General features: G+C 34.1%; 1 protein-coding gene across 1 annotated transcript; it reads left to right on the forward strand.

Annotated features, from left to right (window-relative positions):
* Positions 1-5,654: 5,654 nt before the first annotated feature.
* LOC126080341 (olfactory receptor 10AG1-like) lies at positions 5,655-6,425 on the forward strand. Its single transcript, XM_049891590.1, has one exon. The coding sequence runs from the start codon at positions 5,655-5,657 to the stop codon at positions 6,423-6,425; it is 771 nt and encodes a 256-aa protein (XP_049747547.1).
* The last annotated feature ends 6,863 nt before the right edge of the window (positions 6,426-13,288 follow it).

Here is a 13,288-nt window from a genome sequence, read left to right on the forward strand (position 1 = left end):
TAAATTCCCCTAAAATCAAGTGTCAGTGAGTGACACACAGTTTAGAAGTAAAAAGATAGAGACTGTAATCACACTGAAACTTAAGAAATTGATGGAAGTCATCCCAGTTGGGGAGTAAAATAATTTTACATTTATTTACTTCTGATTATTTAATTTTGAATATTATGTAACATGAGTAATACTATTTAAATACATAAGGTATATAATTGAGACCCACATATATAAACCACATCTGGTCTCATATTAGTCAATATCTTCAGTGTGTAGTTTTATTACATGTCTTAGAATGACATTTTATATAGATATGTGGAAGCAAAGAGAAAACTGACTTTATGGCAAACAGAACAACTTGGTAAATATTAGATGCAAAACTAAAGAAAACATGAGTGAGAGTCAATGTAAAAAGTAGTAAGGATGGAAGTGATGTATCAGGTAAGACAACAGTGGATAATTTGAATACTTAACAATTTTGTTCAACAATTTTTTATTGACACTTGTCTTATGCTGCTATGACCTGAATGTTTCTGAATCTCAAATGTAATAGTAATTACAGAATATAACATGTCATTTAATAAACTAAATAAATTTTAGATAAAATATTTATAACTTCTTAAATCTCACAATTCTATGAGTTATTTAGGTCCTTTTTTTAATATAAAAAAATGACTCAAAATATTTAAATAATGGCCCAGGTCAACTAAAAACTATAAGTACTGGAAGCCTAGTTCTAACCTAGGTCTAGAAAAAGAGCTTGAGTAGGGAGTTGAAATTCTAGCATGTGTGTGACGTAGCAACACATATGCAAACTCTTTCAGTCTATGTTTCTTCATCTAAAAAATAACATGAGAACATTAACACTTAACTAAAGAAAAGCATTTGAGAAATAAATGATAAAATATTATGGTAATCACTTGACATACACACCAGCTTCTCTTCTCTTTTCCCAGATGCTATATATATATATATTTTTATCTACTGCTGTGTTGTTATTAATTGCCTTCCTCCTTTAATTCCTGTGTTATCCACCTAGATCTCAATACCCGAAAAAGTTATTGAAGTTCTGCATGTCTTATAACTCCCTATCAAAATATACTTGCTCACATGGTCTCTGGTTAAAATGGGTATTCTCTGCTATTGGCCTTTTTGAAAATGATGTTAAAATTATATTTTATAATAGTTTATACAGTACAATGTTGATTTCCAGGTGTTTCATTTCAGACATATTATTGAAATGATACATTTTATGAGAATAAATGGCAGATAGCAAGACATTAAGGATAGATAAACTGGGCAGAGTTCCTGAAATAATATCATAAATGGATGGTAAATTAAGTATCTTGCCTGTGCCTGGTGGAAGAGATCCCAAAGGGAAAGAGATAACTATTATTTATTTATTTAAAGAACATTGCTTGTTCAAAATGAACTGACTGTTTTAAAGGTGGATTGAATATCTTTGAGGAAACAAATTATTTTAGCTAAAGTAATTTAAACATAAACCCTCTTCAGTGAGGAAAAAACAAGATTATCTCAAATAAATCAAAACCCAAACCGACTACCATTGAGTTGATCCTGACTCAGAGTGACCCTACAGGACAGAGGAGAACTGCCCTATATTGTTTTCAAGGCTGTGAATCTTTATGGAAGCAGACTGCCATATCTTTCTCCCACAGGTCGGCTGGTGGGTTGGAATTGTCAAACTTTTGACTACCAGCTGAGCGCTTCAGTAACTGCACTACCAGGGCTCCTAGTATCCCAAATAAGAAGGTAAGTATGGAATGTTATATATTAATATTCAACTTTAGTTCTTTTCTTTTTTTTTAGTTGATGATACAATTAATATTTACCACAGAGTAGTGAATGTGTTATTTTGCTAAAGCAGCTCCTTTGTATTTCTGAATCTATTAAATATAATTTACCTTAAACAGTGACTTTAAATAGTGATACTAAATTACTTTGAAACACTGGCAATTTGAAAAATTGCTATGTTTTGGTAAGAATGCTAAATAATACTATAGGAAAACTTCATTTCCAGCAAAGACTTTCTAGCAAATAAGCTTTATATTTATGTATTTTAGTTCTGATGATATTTCAATAAGATATGAAAGTAAAACAATCCTTGAAATAAATTTAAAACCATTGAGAAAACCAAGAAACATTTATTTTAGAGAAAATGTTTTTAAAGTAAGAATTTATAAAATAATAAAGTTTTAAATTCTTAATGTTTTTCAAATTAATTTCAGAGTTTCTGTTTCTAATATATATAAAACTACAAACATAACTGAGGCTTAGCTAGATTGGGGACATTGACAGTGACTTATATCTAACTGGAAGCCCTGATGGCACGGTGAATAAGAGCTCAGGCTGCTAACCAAAAAAAATGGTTAGCAGTTGAACTCTACCAGCCACTCCTTAGAAACTCTATGGGGCAGTTCTACTCTGTCCTAGCTGAATCAGAATATTGTTAACCAAATCCAAACCCATGGTCTTCAAGTGGATTCTGACTCCTAAAGACCCTACAGTTAGGGTAGAACTGTCTCTTAGGGTTTCCAAGGCTGTAAATCTTTACGGAAGCTGACTGCCAACATCTTCCTTCCTCAGAGTGGCTGGTGGGTTTAAAACACTGACCTTTTGGTTAGCAACTGAGCGCTTAAGCACTGTGCAACCAGGATTCAGTCAGAATATTGCTCAGCATTCCATAATCATTTGGACTTTTTCCAGGGAATGGATGCTTAGATTTTAAATTAAAATATGATAGCCTTAGGCTTTATTTCCCTAAGTGAAAAGAACTCAAACATCTTCAAGAATGAAGAGTAATGTAGATAGACTTGGGAGAACACACAGCGTTAATTTCTGCACTTTCTACCCTGTCTTCTTTATCAAAACATAGGCGAATCTTACATATTTGATGTTATACATGGGTAATTTCATCACTAAGAACTTGAGTTCGTATAATTAGAAATGCTGTTTTATTTAGCACTCAAAGATATTTTATTCAAACAATAATTAAATTATTTTTTATTAAATGTTGTCATTCATTATGTATGTCATTTATACATAAAGATTTGGCACTTTTGTCCTCTTGTGAGTCTTAATTCTTCTCTCCCTCTTAAGAGTAATGCTTTCATTTTAAAAACATCTGTTCCTTTGTTTTAGTTCAGAAACAAATCTTTTCTAGGATCTATATTGATTTAAAGTAGGAAAATAGTCACAGCCTTTACTTCTCAGATCATTTAGTATCAGAAAAAGAAAATGCATACAAAGACCATTACCCTAATTGCAATTCTAAGTGTTGAGCAGTGATGGGTACTATAGGTGTTACAGTCTATAAAGTAGAAGTAATGATATAAACCCAAATATTGACAGAATTCATGGAGAAATAACAACTTAAGTGTTGAATTTTTTTGGAGTTTTTTTACATTACAATAATTACTTTTAAGTCTCACTTCATTTCCACAATATTCCTGTGATACGAAAGGAAAATAAATTAGAGAGAGGGTATTGTTCATGTTGTAGAGCACAGTGGGTAAAATTCAGAAGAATAAATTAAAATTAGTTTTAATAGTAATAATTATAAATGGATGATAATAAATAACTGTTCATAACAATAATAATAGTTTTTTAACAAATGCCAAGACTTCTTCAGGTGTTTTACATATATTAAATAGTTTAATTCATATAACATCACTGTATGTCGATATAGTTGCTAGCCATTTAAGAGCTGACCAAACTGTGACACAGAAAGATTAATTAACTTGCATGAAGTCATCACATAGCTAGATTTTGTTGGAGCTATAATTCGAGTACATGTGGGAAATACTGTTCTTTAACGTGGGCATGGAGCCCTGGTGGATCTGCATTTAACCACTTCACTGCTACCAAAAGAGCCAGTGGTTCAAACCAAGTGGCTGCTCATTGTAATAAAGACTTGGTGTTCTGCTTTCCCCAAAATTTACAGCCTTGGAAACTGTATGGGGCAGTTCAGTTTGCCCTATAGCGTTGCTATGACTTGGAATCTACTCCTCGGCAAGTTTTTTTTTTTTTTTTTTTTAACCATGGCTCCATACTTCTCCTCTTCTTAGTGGATATGGTGCGAACATTAGGATGGAGAAGTTAAAATCAGGTGAGACAATAGGTACCTTGCCTCTTTCAAAATTTAAGGCAGCACTCGTTTTCACGATTCTGCAAGTGCAATGATGGTCCTGAATGCCTCCTTAAATTTTGCACCTCAGGAGCTTCAATGACTAGTCTTTGTGCTGACGCTGAAGAAGGGAATGGTGAGAAAAAAATTACCAATAAATGAACTCAAAACCACTTTATCAAATACCTACTTAACTAGCCAATCTATTAAATCCTAGGGCTACAGGTTTAAAGAACATGCTATCATAATCATAACTATAGAACCAGAACTAAAAAATAAACGGTTTAAAATTGGTAGGTAGCCGATACATTGTACCAATATTAACTCATTCAGTTCTCAAAAACAAAGAAGTAAACCTTAAAAACTTTAAATAATTGCTTTAAATCACACAAATAATAAATCATAGACAGAAGTCAAACTCAAGTCTATTAAAAAAAAATGCAGTCACAAAATGTATATGCAATTGCTGGAATTGCCCACACTTAGTTAATCTAAATATCCTTATATCTAAGGAAAAGTGAGTTCAGAAACAGTTATCTGAAGTGTTATTTTCTGAGTAACAACAAAAATAATAGCAAGTGTACACAGCACAATGGGTATAATGGTCAATATCTTTCCTTCTCCTGTCCCACACACATACACACAGGTAACAAATACCCTCCATGCTATCTCTGTTTTTCCAGGGTGACTACATTTATTCTTTATATCTGAATCAATGTACCCAGGCTAAGTACCCTGAACAGAATCCTCTTATCTTACCCAGTTCATATCCTACCAAAAGATATTTGTTTTATTCCTCTATGCAGAATGAAATATTCTTTCAGTTTTCTTTTAAACTACCTAATATGGGGAACCTATATGCTTGTTTGTTGTATATGCTTAAAATGGTCAAATATGGAAGAATGAAGCATTGATTTAGGCAATTGAAAATGTATGTGAGAAGACACTTTATGATACAGTGTTTGAGAAGCGTGACGAGAAAATGCATAGAGAAGTACAATAGGATTGTCAAGACATGTTATTAATTTAAAGTGAGATTAGATGGCAAAGCTCATCTCCAGTAGTTGACAATTGCTCTAATCCCTCTGCTGAGTCAGGTATGGCTTAATTTATTCTGGTCTGTGCTCCAAAAGTACAGTGAAATGACCTTAAAATAAATTTGATAGGACTGTTTACTGTGATTTAACAGGGGAACCTGGAACATATATAAGTAGTATCATTCTTAAAGTGCAAACAATAGCAGTGATCATAAAATCCAGTGCAGACACCTTAATACAGTTTAGAGAAGAGGCAAAGAGATACAGGAAGGTAAAGGAAATGCACATGTAAATTTACCTTTTCCACAGATGAATTATCAAGGAAAACCACCAGAAGAAAATCTAACTGAACTGATGGAATTCGTTCTCTTGGACTTTGCTGATATGCCCCATCTCCAGTGTTTTTTTTTTTTGGATTATTTTTTATCATCTATATCATTATCCTGATGAACAATGGCACCATATTTCTAATAACAAAAATGGATCCTGTTCTCCAGAGCCCTATGTATTTTTTCCTGGCAAATTTTTCCTTCTTGGAAATCTGCTATGTATCAGCTATTCTCCCCAGAATGCTCATGAATCTAGGAACCCAGAGAAGAATTTCCTTAGTTGCCTGTGCTACACAGATGTGCTTTTTCCTTATGTTTGGAGGTTCAGAGTGTTTGCTCCTGGCAGTGATGGTCTACGACCGTTATGTGGCCATTTGTAGCCCTCTGAACTATCCTCTAGTCATGAACCACAGAGTTTGTATCCAGTTGGTGACTGGGTCCTGGACCATTGGAATCCCAGTTATGGTAGGGCATACATACCAAATTTTCTCCCTGCCTTTTTGTGGACCAAACCAAATTAACCATTTCTTCTGTGACATTCCTCCAATACTCAAGCTGGCTTGTGGGGACATCTTTGTAAATGAGATGTTGGTCTACATAGTTGCTGTGTTATTTGGCATGGTTCCATTTCTGTTGATACTTGGCTCTTACAGTACAATCATATCAGTCATCCTGAAGTTGCCATCAGCCGCAAGTCGAGCCAAAGCCTTCTCCACCTGCTCCTCTCATCTTACGGTCGTGGAGTTATTCTTTGGGTCAGTCATTATTACACACTTAACTTCCAACATCAGACTCTCAGAGGGAACTGACAAAGTGCTATCTCTTTTATATACTATCCTAACTCCTATGTTTAATCCCATGATATATAGTCTAAGGAATAAGGATGTCATAAAGGCACTGAGAAAATTGTTATGTAAATAATTCACTTCATTTAAAAATCAATTAAATTGTAATAAAATTGATATCTTATGTAGTTTTAATCAAATTTCAACAAATGTATACGTTTAACTATACCTTTTTTTATGGAATGAACTGTGTCCCCAAAAAATGTGTGTCAACTTGGGTAGGCCATAATTCCCAGTATAGTGTGATTGCCCACCGTTTTGTCTTATAAGTCGGAATTGAATAGAAGGCAAAAGGTTTGTTTTGATGTTTATCCTATACATTGCAAATCTTACATCTGTAATGATAATAAGGCAGAATTATAGGCAGTTACGTTAATGAGGCAGGACTCAATCTAAAACATTAGTTTGTATCTTGAGTCAATCACTTTAGAGATATAAAAGAGAGAAGTGAGCAGAGAGAAGGGGTCCTCCTACCCAAGAATGAAGAAACCAGATGGAAGCCTGTCCTTTGTAACCTGGTCCCTGCACTAAGATTCTTCTATACCAAGGGAAGATTGGTGACAAAGACCTTCCCCCAAAGGCTACAGAGAGAGGAAGTTTCCCCTGGAACTGTCACACTGAGTTTGGAATTCTGCCTCCTAGATTGTGAGTGAATAAATTTCTCTTTCTTAAGCTATATTATACTTTTGGTGTTTCTGTTATAGCAGCACCTGATAAAAAAGACAGCTTTTCTTTTCATGCAGTGAAAATTATTTCCAAGTTAAAAATTACTTGCAATGCTGTCAGAACTTTCTGCTCAAATTATTTAAGTAATATACATGTTAGCAGACAGCAAATAATTCCATTAGTAACTCTATAATTTCATTGTGCAATGTTCTCCCTCCTTAAGAACTTTTGTTTGGGCTGATTTAATTTAGTCGGTTATAATGTATAATCTGTTGTATCACTTAGTGTAAATGATATCATTCATTTCCATGAGTATCCATACAGTTGTGACACCCATTTTAAAAACCAGGTTTACAATATGCATTAATTAAAACTATACAGCATTCCCATGGTATCCACTGGTGATAGGTTCCAGGACTCCCAAGAATACTAAAATATGTGGATGCTCAAGTGCTTTATATAAAATAGCACAATATTTGCATGTAACCTATGCACAACCTTTCCTATAAATCATCTCCAGGTTACTCATAATATCTAATACGAAGTAAATGCTATGTAAATAGTTGCTATACACTATTGTTTAGGGAATAGTGACAAGACATGAGGTAAACCACACTCAAACAATGAGTGTTCCTAAATAAAATGTTGGCTGTTTGAATCTACCAGCTGCCCCTTGGAAAACCTATGGGGCGGTTCTACTCTGCCCTTTAGGGTCACTAAGAGTCGGAATTGACTTGGTGGCAACAGGTTTGGACTTTAGGTTTTCACCCATGTTCTATTTCTAGACTTGGGTTTGAATTAGGTCCTCATCACTTTAGTTTTTGTTTGACATGGAAAATTATTTTAATATTTCAAAGTCAATTCTTATATTTGACTCTCTGTATAGGCATAAATATATAAATTTATGTAGGGTTGCTATGAGTTGGAGTCAACGGCAATGGGTATATATATATTCTTTTTTTCTTTTGTGTGTGAAAATTAATACATTATGTAGAGCACACCTACCTCTGATTTAGTTTACCATATGACATTGTTACATCTGTAATTATGATCACATTTGCGATTAAGGAATTTCCTTAACATCTCTTATCTACAGCCTTAGGAACAAAGATATCATGGAGACAATTAGGAAGTTAATTAATCATCACCAAACTACTTTCACACTGAATATGATCCAAATAAGTACTTGTTCATTTATGCTCTATTGCAAAAAAAAAAAAAAAATCATATATATTGTTCTCTCTTTTAAGTGTGATTTAAGTCAGTTGTTACTGTTGCTGTTAGCTGTCATGGAATCATAGCCTGAGTCACAGTGAATCAATATGTTACAGAGTAGAACTATTCTCTATAAGGTCTTATTGGTGATGATCTTTACAGAAGTAGATAGGCAGGCCTTTTCTGCAGAGCTGCTGAGTGCCAACTCTTCCACTAGCAGCTGATTGTAAACTGCTTATGCAATCTAGGTTCCTCCTTAAATCAATTTAACATTGCCTATTCTATGATTTTCAGTCTTTTGCGTGCTTTACAATCGTCTCTGGCTTAATACAGAAATGATCCATCTGATTCACTTGCTCTCAGGTGGTGTCAAAAAAAAATACATTTAAAAAAATTCCCATTGGAAACTATCTCACTCAGGATGGAGAAGTAGAAGTCTATATTTAGGGGCTCAGTACCTATTATTGTTTTACTTTAAGTTATGGTTAATAATAAAAGAACTGAACATATTGTAACTACCTTTACTGTATCCTTACAACAAACACTTTTGATTCAGGAATTGTATAGACATAATTTCTTACTTCCCCTTAACTTTATTTTATTTCAAGTACTGGAAAAGTTAAGATTTGCATTATGAAAATGTTATCATGTTCTTAATGAGGAAAATGTTAAAAATATTAGCTACTATCTATATGTATCCTCATTTTTTGAGTATAAATATAATAGAGTTCAATTAAGTATTGGAAATAATACTGTATATCTGGAAAAACTCAGTTTGCTTCTTCAAATCTTACATGCAAAACTCAGAGATATCAAAATCAAGATTAATACAATATACCTTTTGATGATTCATTCTCACCCATAAACTGATTCCTCCCATCAGTCTTCTTCATATCAATAAATGATTTACATATGTGCTCAATTGCATAAACAGAGGTATAAAAGTTACTTGTTATTCTATTACCTGTCACACGTATCTCTAGATATCTCCAAAACACAGCCACTTTTACATGTGTTTTCTCTTTAAGCAATCATTGTCATTAAGTTGGTCTTGAGCATTTATCACCAAAGGAATCTACTTGTCTCACTTCTTAACTTCCTAGAAACCATTAATCCCAGATTATTTACAGGATTTTTTTTCAAATAATAAAGAAATGGTTTATTTCATTTTTATATTTACAAATATCCAGTAATTTTATATTACATTAAAGACAAAAATCTAACTCTTTGAAAATTTTAGAAAATGCCAAACTCCCTGGCTTCATCTTTTTTTTTAAAATAAAATATATTGTGGGAGTGGGCTGAGCAAGGTGACAAAGTGAGTGTATGCTCTCATTTACTCACCCGGCAACTAGCATACTGAACAATGAATAAAAACAATCACAGACTGAAATCTGAAAACCAGATGGCAGTTGTGGTGTTAGAGAGTCTGGGTGAGTCCAGAAGCAGGAGAGAGTAGGAGCAGGGATGGCACGGAAGTGGAAGAACTTACTCTCTATCATCAGGAGCACTTTCTCATGTCAGCCATGTTGGGACACTGTTGGGCAACACCCCAAACAGTGAACACAGAAAGAGAACTAATCTTAGGAAGCTGAAGCCCAAATTTTAAGGCAACATAATTTGTCCATGGGAGTTTGAAAGGGCTTGAAGGGAGACTGGGGCATTGCAAGCAAGTGCTGTTGAATTTCGATGAGGCCCAAGACAGATGGGCACTAGGACCAGGAGATACTGTACTAGCAGCAGGGTGAGGGGAATAGTTCAGATTACAGGTGACACAGAGGTAAAGGAATGCCTCCCTGCCCAAAGGGGGACACTGTAGGAGAGTCTGTGCGGGGATGCCCATGAGGGAAAGACATAGACAGCCCTCAGCTGTTCCTCAGGAAAATTGAGCCCCACAGCTTACGTATCATGGGCAACCAGCTAATCACCCCCTCTCTGTGCATGCATAATGATTTCCAAAGATCAATCCTCCAGAACTCATGATTAAACACTGAAGAAAATTTAATGATAAGAGTGCCCTCTAGTGGTTCTCAGGAGAAGACACCAAGTTCATTGCTGCTGGGTCAATTATGACTCATAGAGATCCTGTGGGGCAAAGTGTGTTGCCCCAAAGGGTTCCCAGGTATGTCAGTCTTTGTGGAGATGGGATGCCAATATTTTCTCCCATGAAGTGGCTGGTCAGTGAAGGCACTGGCCTTTTGGTTGTCAGCCGGGAGCTTGGCTAAAGTGCAAAAGGGGTGCCAAATCAGAAAATTTTGCCACAAAAACCAGAAAACCAAATTTATAGTTAAAAAATAAAAATAACAAAAAGGCCCCAGTTCAACAAAAATAGTAAAGCGTGCAAAATCACAAGATAAGAAGAGCTTATCAACTGCAAAACCTGAAGAAGAGATTTCTCCTATGGAGGTCAGAATAATGCAAAGAATTGATAATTTTTAGACTCTGATGCTAAATATGTTTAAAGAAAGATAAAGAACACAGAATACAAACTAGTGGAGATCAGAAAACAAATGGAGGGAGGAAATAAGATTCCACAATGAAACTGTAAACATAAAAAAAGAACTATTAGAACTGAAGAAGAAAGCAACTCATTTACAAAAAGCAAGAGAAACACTCAACAGTAAAATCAAACAGACAGAAGATAGAATAAATAAACTAGAAGACAAAATAATTAAACTCATCAAGTCTCAAGAGAAACAAAGGAGAAGAACAAAGAAAGCAAACGTAAGGACACGGACTGAAAATAAAAGTACGGAAAAATATTCCCTGCAATGAATAAATAAAAAAGTTCAGGGTTTGCCATACCAATATCAGATAAATACATTTTAAATCAAATTCTATGACAATAGATAAAAAGGATATTAAAATAATAATAAATCTGTCAATTCAATAAGAAGACATAACAATTATAAAGATATGTGTACCTAACAGCAATGCACATGAAACAAATACTGACAAACAGGAAAGATGAAAAAGACAACTCTACAATAATGGTAGGGGGCTTCAAAACACCACTTTTAATTATAGACAAAACATCTAAAAAGAAGATCACTAAGGACATTAAGAACAAAAATAAAACCATAATCCAAAGGACCTAACGGACATGTATTGAACATGCCACTCAGTATCAGAACAATACATGTTCTCCAGTTCACATGTGTCATTTTCTGGAATAAACCATATGGTAGGATAAAATAATTCTCAACAAATTTTAAAAATTCGGAGTCAACAAAGCATCTTCTCTGACCATAACAGAATGAAGTTGGAAATCAATAACAGAAAAAAAGCAAGGAAAAAATAAATAACACATGGGAGCTAAATTATACCCTACTAAAAAATATTGGGTTATAAAAAAATATCATAAGTGAAATTACAAAATTGAAAGAATGAAAACTCAGCATATAAAAAGCTTTGTTACACAGCAGTACTCAGAGAGAAATTCATAGCAAGATGTACCTACATTAAAAAATGAAGAAAGATCCAAAACTGCTTAACTTTAACCAACAACTTGAACAAGTAGAAAAGAGAGAGCAAAAGAAGCCCAAAGCAACCAGAATAAAGGAATAATAAAGATCAGGCCTAAAATAAACTAAATAAAAAATAGAAAACCAACAGAAAGAATCAACAAAACAAGGAGCGGATTCTTTGAAATGATCAATAGACGAACCACTGGTTAGATTGGAAAAAAAAAAAAAAAAACACCTAGAAGAGGCAAATAACCAAATTAAGGAATGAATTGCTGACATAACAACCTATTCAAAAGAGATAAAGAAGATCATAATTGATTACTATGAAAAAATTGTATTCCTACAAATCTGAAAACCCAGAAGAAATAGACACATTCCTAGAAACACACCACCTACCTAAATTAACACAAACATAGGTAGAAAATTTTCACAGACCCATTACAAAAGTAGAGGTTGAAGTTGTCTTCAGGAGAGTGACAACAACAAAAAGAAAGAACTCAGGACCAGACGGCTACACTGGATAATTCCATCAAACATTCAGAGAAGAGTTGACACAAATACTACTCAATCTCTTCAAAAACGAAAGAGAAAGGAACACTACCAAAGCCTTTCTATGAAGCCATCATTACCCTGATAACTAAAACAGGCAAAAACATCACAAAAAATGAAATTACAGGCAAATGTTTTTATCCCTTATAAAAATAGATGCAAATTTTTCAACTAAATTCTGGCCAACAGACTTCAGCCACATATCAAAAAACCATACACCATAATCAAGTGGAACTCATGATCAAGGGTGATTCAACTTTAGAAAAACAATTTAATTCACTAATAAAAATAACAAAGAAAAAAACCATATGCTCCTATTAGTAGATGCAGAAAATGCATTCAATCAAATTCAACACCCTGTCCTGATAAAACCCTCATAAAAATAGGTATAGAAGGAAAATCTCTCAACGTAATTGAGAACATATGTGCAAAACCAACAGCCAACACTATACCCAAGAGAGAAAGGCTACGAGCCTGCTCTTTGAGAACTGGAAGGAGACAAGGGTGTCAAATCTTATTCAGCATTAAACTGGAAACCTAGCAATAGCAATAAGAAGAGAATTAGAAAAAATAGGAAAAGAAAGTGTAAAACTACCTATGTTTGTGGATGACATGATTCTATACATAGAAAACCCTACAGATTATGTAAGAAAAGTGCTAGAACTAATAGAATAAAAGAATTCAGCAATGTTGCAGGGTACCAGATCAACACACAAAAATCAGTTGTATTCCTCTACACTAACAAATATTACTACCCTTCCCCACAAAATGAAGAAAATAGTACAATTTTCAATAGCCCCCAAACGGAAAAAATACTTAGGAATTAACCTAGCCAGGCACATAAAATTCTGATGTAATGAAAATTATAAAACATAACTTCAAGAGACTAAAAAAGACTTACAAAAATGAAAATACATCTAGTGCCCATGGATTGTTTGTTGTTGTTGTTAGGTGCCATCGAGCCCATTCCAACTCATAGAGGCCCTATGCACCACAGAAGGAAACACTGCCTGGTCCTGTGCCATGCTAACAATCATTGTTA

This window comes from Elephas maximus, chromosome 7, assembly GCF_024166365.1.
Source record: "Elephas maximus indicus isolate mEleMax1 chromosome 7, mEleMax1 primary haplotype, whole genome shotgun sequence".
In the NCBI taxonomy this organism is placed as follows: domain Eukaryota; kingdom Metazoa; phylum Chordata; class Mammalia; order Proboscidea; family Elephantidae; genus Elephas; species Elephas maximus.

Coding starts and splice junctions, on each gene's coding strand:
- LOC126080341 (XM_049891590.1), top strand. CDS start 5,655: ATGGATCCTGTTCTCCAGAGCCCTATGTATTTTTTCCTGGCAAATTTT.